The 16595-nt window shown below is 43.6% G+C and overlaps 1 protein-coding gene across 4 annotated transcripts in view; it reads left to right on the top strand.

Annotated features, from left to right (window-relative positions):
• The window catches only part of TNNT3 (troponin T3, fast skeletal type), a 31242-nt gene that overhangs the window by 2561 nt on the left and 12086 nt on the right, over positions 1–16595 (top strand). Inside the window, exons 1-5 of one of the 4 annotated variants that reach the window (XM_033928722.1) lie at positions 1908–1942; positions 4043–4056; positions 6692–6712; positions 9610–9624; positions 12426–12440. In XM_033928722.1, the coding sequence (XP_033784613.1) occupies positions 1923–1942; positions 4043–4056; positions 6692–6712; positions 9610–9624; positions 12426–12440 (85 nt within the window). In that variant the 5' untranslated portion in view covers positions 1908–1922. Of the gene's footprint in view, positions 1–1907; positions 1943–4042; positions 4057–6691; positions 6713–9609; positions 9625–12425; positions 12441–16595 lie in introns of those variants that run through there. The other 3 variants (XM_033928724.1, XM_033928725.1, XM_033928726.1) reach the window with 3 other exon arrangements.

Below are 16595 nucleotides of genomic sequence, written 5' to 3' on the forward strand. Positions count from 1 at the left end.
ACGCATATTCATTGGGGAAATCCTGAAAACCCGACTGGTTCGCGGCCTTCATTTCCCACCCCTGTGCCAGACCATGTCCAGGCACTGGCATAGAATATCTGGGAAAATTGCAACTGGCTATAACACAGCCAGGACCATGTGATATTCAGCACTCAACTGACTTTGATGAACAACCTAAAAATAGGGCTGCGTTTTATCATGTCCTATTTATGTAGGGTTACCAGATTTTACTATTGTAAAATCCGGACGCATGGCCCCACCCCTAGGCCCACTCAGTTCCATCTAAGTCACACCCCAGCCTTGCCCGCAGCCCCGCCCCCTCAACCTGTTCTCGTATTCGGAGCCACATCGGGGGGGGGGGGGGGGGGCGGCGGCAGGTGTGATGCAACCCCTCTTCTGGTCCCTTGGCTTTTGCTACTTTCTAGGCCTCAATCTAGGTTACAGTACTGAAACAATCTACCTGTGCTATCATTTATCATCTCATGCATAAAAGTACAACCTGCTGTTTATTGAGGCAGGGAAGAAGAAAGAACAGAGAATGCAACAGCATTTTTAGCCGCTCAATACCAGTGGTTGTGATTCTAGTATAGTATATTTTAAAGATTCGCTCACACTTGTTTTATTTTAATTTTCTCTTTACATGTGTAGGCTTACCATATTTTCCTTCAGGAAAATCCAGACACATGGCTACGCTCCCAGTTCCACCCAGCCCTGCCTAAGTCACACCCCAGCCTTGGCCGCAGTCCCGCCCCATCAACCTGTTCTTTTTCTTGGAGCCACATCGGGGAGGCATCTGCACATGTGCAGGTGTGATGTAATGATGTCACATGCATCACCACATGTGCAGATGCCCTCCCGATGTGGTCCCAACCTGGAAGCTTTTCAAATCCCGGACAAAGCGCTGGGTTTTGAAAAGCCGTCCAGATGCACAGACATGTTTAAATGATGGTTTTCACTGTTTTCAAGGCACCTATTGTCCCAAACTACCACGCTTAATCGCATCAATTTTTTCATATTTACTATATGAACATAAAGTATTCCACCATGTATTAGATCCGTCCAATTAATTAAAATTGTTTTAATGGTAATCATTAAGTTATTCGACCATTTTGACTCAGAGGAGCTTAATGAAGACTGTAAACCCAAACCCCACAGAATAATTATTGAATAAGTTAATGGCTCTGATATTGGAAGCAAATCTGAAATTGTTGACCTTATTCCAACATAAGGACATTCAAGCAACATATGTTGTAATGTTCCAATCCTGTCTTTACATGACCAACAGAACTTTCCACACGATTCCTATTAAAGGCAGGCACTGGAAATGGCGGCCTGGAAAGCCCTAGCCTGCATTTCTGGCGCCTACCTTTGCCAGAGGTGCAATTCCGTAATCTTAGCCATCGCGTGATTGACAAGTGATTGGTGGCTGCCCTTAAGGCAGCCGCTGGCAAAAGCACCAGTTAGAGAATCCGGCCCTCAATGAGCATTTTGGTCCAGATTCTATAAACGGCTCATGAAGTACGGCACCTGAAGTAAGGCACCTAGATCGGCAGGCCTAGCCAATTTAGGCATCTTAACATAATGAAACCTTCCGCCCAATGTGCGGCGGCGGTCAAAAAGCAAATCATGCATATTCATTAGGGTTATCCCAAAAACCCAACTGGCTGGTGGTCCTCCAGGACAGGACTAGGAAACAGTGGTTTATAGAATCTGAGCCAGAGCTACTGTTTCCTTTTCCTGCTTAGATTTGATGTGGTAGATTCTTTGAGAGTACTAAGAAAACCAGACTTTGTTTTGATTGTCTAAGTCATTGTAATGCCTCTCATTCTTTTCTGCTAAATAATGGTTTATTACGTGCGCTTTTAACTAGATCACATTTTCTCTTTTCTCTCTCTTCCATCCTTCAGCCACCCACAACCAAAATGTCTGACACAGAGGAGGTGTAAGTACAGTTCAGTCCTTTCCCGTTTAAAAAAGGAAGCTGGGATTGTAATGCGTGTTTATGGGTCAGCACCTGTTAATGTCAGCTATGTGCTTTTTAGGACCTCCTTCTACAAAGCTGTGGTATCGATTCTCCGGCATCAAATGTACTGAATCCCATAGGAATTGAATGGGCTTTGGTGCATTTGCCGGGAAGGGGGGGGGGGGGGGAGAATCGCTGCTGCAGCTTTGTAATAGGCGTCCTTAATATTTATTTATTCAATTTTCTGTACTGTTTTAGTTAGGCATTAGTATCGCTAAAATGACAGAAGTGGACTATTCTATGCATGAGTTGCCGCTGAATAGTTCTCAGCCCAACCAACAAAGTTGGGGCAGTCTCCATTGAGGGCTGTACACTTAGTCCAGTGACTTTCCACTTTTTTCATGCCGTATTTTCCGATAGAACGAAAAAAGTGGAAAACCACTCAGCTAAGGGGCTCATAATGGAAACAGAAATACATCTAAAAACCCACCCAAACCGGAACTTGGACGACCTAAAAGACAGGTAATCGAAACAGGTTTTTAGATGTATCCAGAGACTTTTTAGGCCTCTGAATCCTGCTGTGTGCACAGAGCTGAAAGGGGTGTTTTTGGAATGTGGGCCGACCTAGATTTAGTCATACTGCAGGGATATTCTTGAGAATATGGAAAATGCTTGAGTACCTGATTGTAGAACCGCTTAGATAACCTTGATAGGCGGTATATAAAAGCTAATAAACTTGAAACTTGATATTCGAAAGTTTTACGAGGCTACCTGGATGGAACTTATACGTTGTGACTTAGGCGATCTAAAACCAGGTCTAAGTGCCCAGAAGGTATCCAAAGTGAGCAGGTAACCACTGCAGACACAACTCCCAGTGATCACTGACCCCCGCCCCCACCCCCAACACCGCCATAAAAATCAGAATAAAAACATATATACCTGCCTCCAGAACATCAGCACCTGGCATAGTAAAACCTAGTAGACCTGCACAGAGGTGGCTTAAGTAGTCTAGGGGGTGGGTTAGTGAACCATAGAGAGGAAGACCCAGGCCCATAAGCCACTCTAACCACTGCATTCATGATGGAAAATATAAGTCCATAAACCCCCCCAAAACCCTACTCTACTACCATATAGGTGGCACCTGCAGCCAAAAGAGCTAGTGGAGTTGTAGACAGGTAGGCATAGTAGGTTTTGGGGGTATTTGGAGGGAGTTGTGGTGAGATGTTTATGTGTCACCCTTTTTGTGAAGTGCACAGCAGTGCCCTGTAAGGTGCCCCACTGCTCTGTTGCCATCACATCCAAAAAGTCTGGTTCTAGACGTTTGGCACTTGGACAATTTTTTGGACGAGAATGTAGTATAAAGATAGACGTACTAGCGGTGTGGACGATCAAACAGCTGGACCTAGAAGTAGACGATTTTTGAAGAAAAAAAAGAAAAGATTTTGAACGTAGTTTTTGAGAATGGACTTTGGACGCTGCCAACTTTGGGCGACTAGCGCCCTAGGCCCAAAACGGACTTAGACGTTTGTTTTTTTATTATGTCCCTCTGTGCGTATAGCCCTCGATGGAGCCTGCCCAAACTTTGTCGGCTGGGCTGAGAACTTTTCGGCGGCCCCTCGTATGTTTGCTTAGATCAGTGGTAGGCAATTCCGGTCCTCGAGAGCCGGAGCCAGGTCAGGTTTTCAGGATATCCACAATAAATATGCATGAGATAGATTTGCATCTCAAGGAGGCAGTGCATGCAAATCCATCTCATACTTATTCATTGTGGATATCCTGAAAACCTGACCTGGCTCCGGCTCTCGAGGACTGGAATTGCCTACCCCTGGCTTAGGTGATAAGTGGGTTAGAAATGTAATAAATACATAAATAAAATGAAATGGTAGTATATTTTATTGTAACTTACTATACCGTCATACACACAAAACGTCAGCCTGGTTCACGCCTAAAACTTATTAGAAAAAGGAATGAAAAATGAAAGAAAAGATTTTCCCATCCATTCCCAATGCTTTTCAAATTTTCTCTCATGTTAAAATTATGAAGCAATCAACTAAATTTTCTCTCTTGTATGTTTTACAGTGAGCAAATAGAGGGTAAGTCTAGAAAATTTCTGCATTCTTACTGTGTTCTGTCAAAGAATCACCTTTTGAAAAGCCGTCCAGACCCCCGGACATGTCCTCAAAAGGGAAATTCGGACGTTTGGTAACCCTACACATGTGCATGTAAATTGCCTTATATATAAGTGAAAAAAGATCTCCAAGGAGAATTTGAATCCAACATTAAATGCACTGAAAATTCTAGTGAAATTCACATACACTCAGAATTGTGTCATTCAGCCAAGAGCCTGAGCTCTGCGTGGATGTCAACATGATGACATCATGCGCATGTGTGCTGTCATCACATTGGTGTTCACAGAGGCCCTCCAGACATAAGAATTGCCATACTGGGCTCTTTCTCTGACATCACTTCCTGGACCCATGTCAGAGGAAGAGCCCTCGCTGGCGTGCCGGGAACATTAAAGAGGTATCGGGGAAGGAAAGGGGCGTGAGTATGGCAGGAGGGGGAAAGGAAGGAGTGGATAGGATTGGGGGGAGATGGAGAAGAAGACAGGGGAGGAGCGCCCCCCCCCCCTCCCTCGGACACCTCCCCCCTCGCTACGCCACTCAAGTACAAATTCTGCCATGTGCACATTCTTAGACTGCAAGGAAAATAAAAGTTTGTTTCTCTTCTGATCTGATGGCTGCTTTCTTCTGCCATATGGCCAGATCCAGCAGAAGAGAATGACATTAGCTTGTCTGATATGCTATTTTATTTTCCTGAAGTAGACTGAGACAAACATTTTGATCTATTCTAAAATGCAATAGTTCTGAAAAGCATACACAAGCTAGGAAGCCACAGGGCTGCATAGTTCACTACACTGATGTTAAAATACATTTTTGTAAAGGAGGGAGATCCGTTCACAGGAACAGAGCAGGAAACAGTCCCTGGAAAACAGAGACAATAAAGCAATAGAACCTGCTCTGTACGGTGTGATTTTCCTTAAGTTCACATGGCAAATAGAAACGCATACCCTAGTGTCTGTTAAAACTGGCCCCCTGATGTTGTTATTTCTGAAATTCCTTGCAAATTCCAGTGAAAACTCAGAAATTGCCCTGTTCAGAACATGATCTCAGATACCCTGTGTGTCTTACCCATGTTATGACCCTCCCTACTTTTCTGACTCCTGAAGTCAGAAGTTGCTTGGATTATAGGGGGTTTTATATTTGATTCTGTAGTGTTACTCATTAACCCCCCCCCCCCGCTGCTTTTTATCAAGCTGCGCTAGAGGTTTTTAGCAACGTGGTACGTGTACGTGGTTCGAGGTATGTGTTCCTACTTTCTTAGGCATACTATGAGCTTTGGAGCATTTAACACGTCGGCTTGCGTTCAAAACTTCTAGCCCAGCTTGATAAAAGGGGCCCAAAGTTTTCCTTTGCCTTCCCCTCATCTCCATGCATGATTCAAAAAAAGATTTGAATTTCCTCTTGTTTCTCATTTGTTTCTTCTCTTTCCCATCGCCTTCTTCCATGAAATTCAGGTTGAGACTTTGCAAATTCCAATGAAAATGCAAACATTGCCCTGTTCAGCACAAACGCTCAGCTACCTTTCAGATCTGACTGGGTCACATTAGCTGTGATGCAGTGGAAGAAGGTCAAATTAAGGGTCGCCTGGCAAGATGTCAGAAAGGACTCCTAGATCAGAGATGCCCATTTCAGAAAAGATGAAAGTGGCTATAATTGGTCTCCAGCCTTCTCTGGGTTCCTCCACACTGCAGGTGCTATTGGGTGACATTTATGCCACCACTAGAGCACCAACTCCAGAAAAACAAAAATACTGCAGAGGCGATATACTTGATGACAACTCTTTATTGGAATAAATCACCGTTGTATAGATGTGGTGCCAACTATATGATGAAATGACCGGGACCCAACACGGTCCGTGTTTCGACAAACACATCTTCCTCAGGGGACCAATACTCATATGGGCAAACCACAATAACGTGTAAAATCCGAAACAGGTAGAAGTCCTGGAATATCTAACCAAGCTGTGTCTCATCGAGTAGCCGCTCTGCACCACTTCTATACAACAGTGATTTATTCCAATAAAGACTTGTCATCAAGTTCTTCGCCTCTGCAGTATTTTTTTTTCTATTTACGCCACTACTATAATGACCTGCAGTTGTGGTTTGGCAGAATAAATATTGTGTAAGTGGTTAGTGCAACCAGTTACAACCCAGAGAAGCCAAGTTATTTGGTTTGTACTTACTAAGGGCTCCTTTTACCAAGGTGCGCTAGCGTTTTTAGCGCAAACCCCCACGCTACGCAGGAAAACTAATGCCAGCTCAATGCTGGCGTTAGCGTCTAGCTAAAACCGCTATCGCAGCTTAGTGAAAGGAGCCCTAAGTATAGTTTCTGGATGTGATTATTTAAACTGATTGTATGTTTTTTTGGTTACAAAGATGTTCTTTGATGTAGTTTTCTATGTGAAGAGAAAATTAGGGTTGCGGTTCTATGAACTTCAAGGTTGCTGGCTCTGAATGCTTTCTCTGCATTGCTTAATGGATACAGTGGTCCTGGAGGGTCTTGCTAAGGTGAAACAGTCTTGTTCCCTGTCTTGCTGTCTTTGCGCTGTTGCTTATTTTGCCTGCCTCTTATTTTTATATTCCTTTCTGCTCATCTTGAACTGTAGAAGAATACGAAGAAGAAGAAGGTAAAGAACCTTAGGGCTGTGCGTTCGTTAGCATGCCTTCAGAACCCCAGTGCACACGAAGTCAATTGAACGCACATTAACCTATACGTTAATGTACATAAAATTGACTATTGTACATTAATAAATTCTAACATTCATTAAAACATATGTGTGAAACAAACCTCCAAAATGTCCTAAAATTGGGGAAAAGGTCTGAGAAAGACTCAAAAATGAACCATTTTTTTTTCCTGTGTGTATCCTTACCACTCCCTGCTATCCCTCGCTCCCTCCTATTGTTCTGCCCTTCTGTCATTCATCCATAACTGGCCAATGAAATGGAAGGCTAGGTCATAGAGGCCCTGCCACAAAGAGGTTCCAGCTAGAAGATCCTGTTATATTGCTCTGCTGAAGGAATGGAGGTTGTTGGCATCCTGCACAACTTCGGCCCTCGCCAGGCCAGGTTTTCTGGATTTCCCCAATGAATATGCATGAGATCTATTTGCATGCACTGCTTTCGATGTATATTCATTGGGGAAAACCCGACTGGATTCGGCCCTCGAGGACCGGAGTTGTGCAAGCCTGCGGTACAGGAAACAGTGGGCTTAACATTGAAAAGCCAGGACTTGCTCACCTGATTTCATTCATCCATTTTGGATGCATACTTTTAGGGACCCTTCTACTACGGATTGTAAATGCACTTATGGGCTTTTACTAAGCTGTGATTTTTAAAAAATGGGCTTAGCGCATCCTAACACAGGACTTTCCTGGTCCCTGGGAGATGCTAGATGGGAGGGCATTTGGTGAGTGGAAAAATTGAGGAAGGGGGCAGGAAGGAGAGGAATTGGGGGGCCCCCTCCTTAATTTCTGCCCTGGGCTCCAGCATGTCTAACACCGGCCCTGGTTATAGGCCGTTAAGCCCAAAACAATACATTTTAGTAGAAAGGACCCATAGTGATAGTAAGGAAAAATCTCATCAGTGAATGAAGTTCAGTTGAAGGGCCTCCAAGCAAAATGAACATTAGACAGAGCCCTCGAGCAAAAGGACCCATTGTAGAAGTTGCAAGAGGAGCTAGAAGTGGGTCATCTCCTTCTCTGCAGACTCTTGGCCCTCATGGATTGGTTGTAAAATTTACCGTATGTCACTAGGGGGCCCTTTTGCTAAAGTTTAACATGCACTAATGGACATTAGCATGCGCTAAGTGCTACAAAAGCCCATTATATACCTATGGGCTTCTTAGAATTTAGCACATACTAATTCTATTAGGTGTGGCTTAAGGAAACAGGAAGGAAAAAGCTTATCAAGGCTAGGGTTGCCACATTTTCTGTGGTAGAAACCCGGACACATGGCTCAGCCCCCAAGCCCCACCATGTTATGCCTCCAGCCATGCCCCGTTATGCCCCTGGCCTCGCCTTCCCAAAGCCTCATCTTTCTTCTCCATCCAGGCTGCATCTGGAGGGCATGTGACATCATCCCCACATGCTCGGAGGATCCTCCAGAGGTCGGGGCTTTCCAAAACCCGGAGAAACTACTGGGTTTTGGAAAGTCCTTCCGGGCATCCAGACAGGTCTCTAAAAAGACATGTCTGGGTTTTCCCAGACGTCTGATAACCCTAGTCAAGGCTGACCTGGGTGAACTGGTAGCATTATTTATCTGCAACTGGGAATTAGGTGGCATTGAGTTGGCAACCACCTCAGGAGGCAGTTAAATATTAGTATTCCACCTTTCCAAAAATGATTTTGCCCCAAATGGACAAAAATGAGAAAAATAAGAACTGAAAAAGTTCTTATCACCATAGATAAATACTATCGTAGTGTAAAATTCCTAACAGCATTTGAATAATTTGCTTGTTTAAAATGTAAAAGGTCAAACAGGTGGACTTCCTGTTAGAATCCCTGGTCTGAGATATGACAGGAAATGAAACAAAATGCTTCTTTTTCCAAGTCCTGTGATGTGCTACTTCTCAAACGCACAAAGAGGATGTTAAGGGTGATGACACTGTGTCCTTCCAGTTCCGTCCCTGTCCCATGCTTTATGGTTCCCCTTGAATAAGCCTCTTTTCCCCGTGTCATATATATAATGAAAGAGGAGTTCTTCCCTTTCACTCGGACTTCTCTCTGTGGGATAACAGAGGAATTCTTCCCTTTTTCCTCTGTAATGACAGAAAATCCTTCTCTTTCCTTGTGTGTTCTGTGTATCTGTGTGATAATAACAAGAAGACAGCATCCCTTTTCTCATTTTAAGATAAGAATAACAGAAGGTTCTTTTTCCTGTGTGGTCATAACATGAAATGTTTCCTTTTGTCTCCCTACATAATAAAGTATAACAGATAATTATTCTTCTCTCCTTTGGGGTGATAATAACAAATGATCCCTTATTTCTTCCTGTGTAATAATAATGTTATTAATAATGATTTTTAAGGAAAGATAACCTCTTTCTCCCCTGAATAACAGCAGTAATAACAGACATTCCCTCTTTTATCCTGTGTAATAACAACAGTAGGTTGTCCCTTCTTCTCCCATGTGTCTTCTCATGCGTGGATTTGAAAATAAGATTTCTTCCCTCTGTTGGTCTTTCTTAATCTGCATGTTATGTCCCTCCCTACTGACTCCTGAAGTCAGAAATTGCTTGGATCATATGGGGTTTTATATTTGATTCATTAATACCCCCCCCCCTTATTATCAAGCTGCACTAGAGGATTATAGCATGGGTCAGTGAGGTATGGATTCCTACGCTCCTAGGAATTCTACGAGCTAAAAACTTCTAGCCCAGCTTGATAAAAGGGGCCCAAAGTTTACCCTCTTTCCTTTGCCTTCCCCTCATCTCCATGCATGATTCAAAACATGATCTGAATTTCCTTTCGTCTCATTTGTATCTTCTCTTCCCCATCGCCTTCTTCCATGATGCTTTCAATCAACAGAAGTTCAAGAAGAAGGTAGGTGTCATGACTTTCAGAGTCTGTCATTTGCTATACATAATTATTCGTTTGGATTTGGAAATTGCTGTGTTTGCTGTTCATCATAGAGTTGAACAGAAAAGATGTAAACATGAACAAATATTACATTACATTGGAGACTTCTATTCCGCCTGTACCTTGTAGTTCTAAGCGGATTACAATTGAAGATGGCTGGACATTTCCAGGAAGTTACAAATTTTAGGGAAAGATACATAGAGAAGCTAAGATAAGAGATAGGGTTAGATACATAGTGGAGGCTAAGAGCGTAAATTTAAGGAAGGGGGACATTTGAGGAAACTTGTAGACAGGGCAGAGATTAGGGATGGTTATATGGTGGAGTGCGCAGGGAGGGGGATGTTACGGAGGAGGGGGGGATAAGCGGACAGGATGGTTTCTTTGAATAACAGAGTTTTGATTTCTTTTCGCAAAGATTTAAAGTCATATATGGTTGTCAACAGAATAGAGATGGAGGGGTCTAGCTTCGCCGCATATAAGCATATAGAACAATCATGGTGGATGAGCTACTAAGACAGCTGAATTGTTCTGAGTTGAAATCAATGTATTCTAAAATCTTTAATTCTTATTTTGTATTTATTTGTTCAAGTTAATCATTACATGTTTGCCATGAGACATAACAAATAGACATAAAAGAGCTAACAACTTCACACACATGCCACATGGACATTTATTCTCCCCCCACCCCCTCTCTTTTTACTAAGCTACAGTAGAGGTTTCGACTGAGGTCCGGAGCGCTAAATGCTCCTATGATGCTCCGATGCTCATAGAATGTTGGACTCTTTAGTGCTCCGGGACATCTCTACTGTGGTTTAGTAAAAGAGGATTGTAGAGTAGATGTTTATGTTCATGTTTATTCAAATTTGATATACCACTTTATCTGAAAAGGCAGGTCAGGACAGTTCACAATAACTACTACATAAAAATTGGAAAGGAGCTCCAGAATTAAAATTAGATAGACACATCTGGCCTTTCAACAGGCAGGAGAGGTAGATCAGATTCACTCTGTGGCAGTCCAGGACCTTGAAACTGCTGACTGCGGTGAGATGAATATCTGGGGAGATAAATTCTACAGAGAGCTCACTGGGATGAAGATGCATAAAATCTGGCCAGAACATACATGTTTCTTGGCCCTCTAAATTGAAATAAATAGAGTGACCCAGAAATTAAAGATTAGATTGGAAGAGTGGCCCAGTGGTAGAGCTGCTGCCTCAGCACCCTGAGGGTGTGGGATCAAATCCCAACACTGCTCCTTGTGACCCTGGGCAAGTCACTTAGTCCTCTATTGCCCCGGGTAAAAATGGAAACCACTTTGAATGGAAACAGTCAGCACTACATTGACCTCCTTAGAACTAATCTCGGCAAAAGCAGCACCTTCGATCGAGTGGAGAAGTAGCCCGGTGGTTCCTTGGGACCTGGGTTGGCCACTGTTGGAAACAGGATACTGGGCTTGATGGACCCTCAGCCTGTCCCAGTAGGGCAATTCTTATGTTCTTACTTGAGCCAAACATAGGACAATCAAGCCATTGTGACATCATTGATGAGTTTGGCTCTTAGGTATTATGACATCACAATATGAACTCTGGAATGTTGTTGCTCTTTGGGTTTCTGTCAGGTACTTGGGACCTGGTTTGGCCACTGTTGGAAACAGGATACTGGGCTTGATGGACCTTCGGTCTGATCCAGTATGACAACTCTTATGCTAGTGCAGTGCCTTGAGATCTGGGGGGGGGGGGGGGGACTGGGTTTGAGTCCCATCACAGTTCCTTGTGACTCTGGGCAAGTTGCTTAGCACTCTGTTACTTCAGATACAAAATAAGTGCCTGCATATAATATGTACATCATTTTGACTGTACAGAAAACCACAGAAAGGTGGTATATCAAGTCCCATCCCCTCTCTCCTAATGAACTTTCTGACATATCCATAGTACCGAGTTGTGATACTGTAGCAGAGGAATATTTTGTAAAGGTTTTACCGGCCGGAGGGAGACTGATCACTACTGGAGAAGAACTCTGGCCACAGGAGGCACAGATTCTTCATCTTAAAGGAACAGTTCCATGATTATTGCAGTCAAAAACATTTATAGCTCCTCTGCTTGCTTATCCCAATACAGTTTCAAGACCTGTTTTAATTCTGAAGAGATCTATCAAACTCAATTCCACAAATCCAGAAGGAAATTGAAAGCATGAACAAAATGCAAAACTCTGAAATATGAGCTAACCATTCCCTTAAAAGGACATTATATGCTCTTGCTAGGGATCAACTTTAGGCCACACCTAGATTTTGAACTTCTATCACAATGCATTCTGGGATTTGTAGTCATGCTTTTTCCATTTACAATCAGCTCTTGAGGTACCATGATGCATTGGAAGCAGAATGATCAAGCCTTCCTCCAGAGTGGGTTCCATCACATACCCACCATACTTTAGCGTTGAGAATCCACAACTATGCTTGATGAGCCATTGCGGTTGATATGTCTGTTTATACAATATCTTTGTCTTTAATCTGTATGACATTTTTTATTCCGCCAGTGATAAATCCTCCAGTACTCTTGTTTCTCCTATAACTTATCATTTCTGTGCTTGAAACTTTGTTTTAGGAATCATCAAATAGAGGTTTGGCTAAACAATCTAAAAGTTAACTCTTATGGTTCTTTTCCATCGAAAGACTTCTTGAATTGCTTCTCAGGTTTCAAAAAGCTTTAAAGATTTTGTTATTCTTTTTCTTTTCCTTATCTTCTTATCTGTACCATGACTACCTGAAGAAGTCCACGAGGAAGGTATGTGCCATGATTTGCTAACTCAATTCATTCTCTTTCCATCTTCCTTCTACATTGCGCAGAAACCCCACTATACTCTTCCTGCATGAGCAAGAGAGGCATGATCCTAATAGCCGCCGCCCAAATGGATCCAGCTCAATCCAGCGACCTCAAACTAAAACACAGGCTCTCTTTTATCAAGCTGCATTAGTGTTTTATTTCGCCAGCTGCTGCGGTAAAAGCTCCGACACTCATAGGAATTCTATGAGTGTTGGAGCTTTTATTGTCATGGCCTGCGATTAAAAACTCCTAAAGCAGCTTCATAAAAGTGTGTGTGTGTGTGGGGGGGGGAGGGGGGAGGGGATAGTGTGAAGATGGTTTACCTTCTTTAAATATCTGACCTGCAGAATGCCCAGAGAAATGATCCAGGTCTAGAATCAGTGTGGAAAGCAAAGAAGTACCATAATCCTATTTAGTCTATAATGTCCAAATCACCCAGGAGTACCTCTTCTACTTTGTGAATGGGACCATCCAGTTATGTCAGATGATTTGTTATATTAAACTTAGGAATCAAGGAAACTCTTATATCTTGGCATCCCAAGTCCTCTAAATTTTCTTCACACTTCTACCTCTAACCCTCTGTTGTAGTTCCTTCCTATTTCTCCTACTGTAAACCGCGTCGAGCTCTACGAACTTGGAGATGATGCGGTATACAAACCTAAGGATTAGATTAGATTAGATTAAACCACGCAAGATGCCACCAGCTGCCACAAAAAAAAATGTGGTTCTGTATTGAAAAGTTTAAATGATGAGACTGGCCATATGGGTGTGATCCACCATTGAGCTGATCAAGGCCAGGTTCTTCTGGCCCAGATTGTCTGCTGATGTTGAACAGTATGTTAAGACGTGTGGGAAGTATATTATGAGAAAGACATTGTCTACTTGAGCTACACCTCAAATACACATTACTAGCAAGGGGACCACTAGACCTAGTGTGCATCGATTTTCTGTGTCTGAAAAATGACAGCTGAAACATTGGTAATATTTTGGTGGTCACTGATGAAGACTGATTAATCAGAGGCTCTTGTGGCCTAGGTCAACATACTGTATTTTCTATTCTAAAAAAAAAAGACAGGGAGAAAGGAAGAAGCTGCCAACTCTATCTAATTCTTCGGGTCGGATATGCTTGCATTGTCTTCTGCTATTTCTCTTGTGCCCAAGCTCATCTGCTTTCCTGCTTTGCTTTCACTTTGGCATGTGTTTTGTGTTTTGCCCATGCCCACAGAGGAGGAAGAAGAAGTTGTTGCAGAGCATGAGGAGGAAGGTAAGAGGCTGCTTTGTTCTTGCTCTCTTCATTTCAAGGTTCTTTGAAGGAATGAAGTCTTGTTGGTTGCTTGTATATGTGCTGATTGTGGCTTTCTGTTCTGCTGATTTGAGGGACAAGAACTGACTCTCCCCTTTTCCTAAACTGTAATAGAGTTCCTATGAGCATCGGGAGCAGTGTGGAGCATTCAACTTGGCTCCCCGTGCTTGTAACCACTATCGCAGTATCGTAAAAGGGGGAATGAGTGAGGTGGGTCCTAAAGTCTAGAATTCATGAGCACAGATAACACAGTCAAGGAGGTCAGGAGATCTCAGTGGACCAGTACATTTTAATAAAAGAATTTAATTGGGGAGGGGGGCAGACCACTCCAGGTGCCATATCATTAGGGGCACCAGCACCTCCCCCCTGCCACACCACACCACACTTCCACCATCCCTTCTCTCACCCCATAACTCTGTAAATCTCCACTAGCACAAGCAACTTCTCCTATTGCTCACTCCAGCCCGGTTCCCCCTTGAATCACTTCCAGGTCACGGGCCAGGAAGTGACATCAGACGGAAATTCAATGCTGGTGCAAGGAGCATGCTAGAGAAACCACTCTTACTGGCAAAGATTTAGAGGTACAGAACGTGAGTGTGGCGTGGGGGCACGGAAGGAGAAGGGGCATGGAGAGCAGGATGCGGAGGGGGCGCAGTGCCTCGGTTGCCTCCTACCCTTACTACGCCACTGCCACTCCCTATGCTACTGCCTCTCCTTCCTCCTCCTGGAAACCTGGTCTCCTCAGTCATGGACTTACTGAAAACTAGATTGGGGCTTATCTTGATTCCAGTGGCAGTGACAAATAAATAAAAGCTGAAACGAAAACTGTTCATGTCAGAAGCCAGGAAGAGGGAAGGACTAGAAGCAAATGCTGCCTACCATCTCGCTCTCACTGTTTGCTGTTGCCTTGGCTTCCAGGGCCAGTATCAGCTCTAGCAGGTTTGATGTGAGAAGGAGGTTTCTCAGGGGGGTGGGGGAAGGTGTAACAGCAGGGAAGGAAGAGAGGAACAGGTGGAGATATGGAGTGATACATGGACTAGGCAGTAGTAGCTTTTGGGAAAAATACAAAGGTACCAACAGTGGCATAATGAGGGTAAGAGGCACCTGCGGCAGTGGCGCCCCTTCTCCGCTCCTTCCCCGATCCCCTCTGCCACACACGCACCCCCTTCCCTTCCCTCCCCCCGTATCTCTAGTTGTTCACCACCACGAGCAACAAGAACTTCAACGTGCTCCTTGCAATCCCATCATCCTCTTAAAAGGTTGAACCTGAATATTCTGGGGTTTGTTACTAAAAGTGATGGCCTGGTTTTATTGGGGTCTCAGGTCCCCCAAACCCTTTCCCCTTAATTAAATATATTAAAATAGCCTGAGATTAGTTCTACTAGGAGCACTGTTCTCTCTAAGCCAGTGGTCTCAAACTCACGGCCCAAGGGCCACATGCGGACCGCCAGATACTATTTTGAGGCCCTCCGGATGTTACCATTGTTCTGGAACGTTGCTTGCCTCTCGGCTGTTACCTCACGCAAGCGCTTTCCTGCGTCTGTACGCGATTGTCCTCTCCACTCCACCTCACAATCACGTACAGATGCAGGAAAGCGCTTGCGTGAGGTTACAGCCGTGAGGCAGGCAACGTTCCAGAACAATGGTAACATCCGGAGGGCCTCAAAATAGTACCTGGCGGGCCGCATGCCTTAATGAAATATATTAAAATAGATTTGCCTTTTTGAAGGACTAAGGGAAGTCATGGACCAAATAGTGAAAGAAGACTATAACCTTCCATAGGCAAGTCAGCTCATAATTCCAGTTCTAAGACCAGCATTTCTTCAACAAACACCTCCGTAAAGTCTAGCAAACAATGTCTTTCATGTTTATCACACAAACAACTAACTAAATTTCTTTCCCTTAACCCCTATTCTGTTTGTTTAGCTACCTATATTTAGCTACCTCTTCAAGACAACTCAAGGAAGCCAAAAACCTTCTATTTTCCCTGGTTTTGCTCCTGAAAAACTGCATGGAAATTGACTATGTCCTTCTTTGCAAATGTTTCCTCCCAGGTTATTCTGATGTGGTGTGGTGGTTGTTCTGTTAACAGCATCCCTAACCTGTAAACATAATGGATCATTTGGAATGTACAGTGTTTCATGGATTTCAAGACAGAGGACAAACCTTATGGCCAAACATTGTCATGTGAATTCTGTTTTTGTGGACCAATTTTCTTTCTTTACAGGAAAGAAATACCTGAGTAATTAACATTTTTTGGCGGGTAAAGAGCTAGATTTGTGGGGATTAATCATCACCAATTTACTGATTTTGCCATGAAATCAAACATGCCATCCTTTTCACAAAGCTACACTTGCCGCTACTGCTGCAGTCACTGCGCCGAAGCCCATAGAGATTTAAAGGGCTTCGAGGCTTTTGCCTTGTGGCAGCCACTAGCGGGTCTTTCTAAAGGGGGGAGGGGGATAATTTGCTGTGATTATATGGCCACATGAGGACGTGGTAACTTTACTTAAGCTTTTACTGGTTGCTGGAAAAATAGGCGAGAAATGGCTTAAACTGCATATAGGTACCTTAAACAATGGTTTATGTAGGCACCCTGTTATAAAATTATCCTCTTCATCCTGGACCCTGATTCACAAGTATAGGGCCTATAGGAGGAAGAAAAGGTTACAGAGAAGGGAAACAGTGATTGATCATAGAGGCTGAATTCCCATCTACAGCTGAAGGGTAGCGTTCTTTCAGGGCAGGAGCATGGATGTGGGGATGACGAGGATGGGATGGTCAAGAGAACTTCCAACACAAGGTGCTCTCTA

The sequence above is a fragment of the Geotrypetes seraphini genome, chromosome 19 (assembly GCF_902459505.1).
Source record: "Geotrypetes seraphini chromosome 19, aGeoSer1.1, whole genome shotgun sequence".
Lineage (NCBI taxonomy): Eukaryota > Metazoa > Chordata > Amphibia > Gymnophiona > Dermophiidae > Geotrypetes > Geotrypetes seraphini.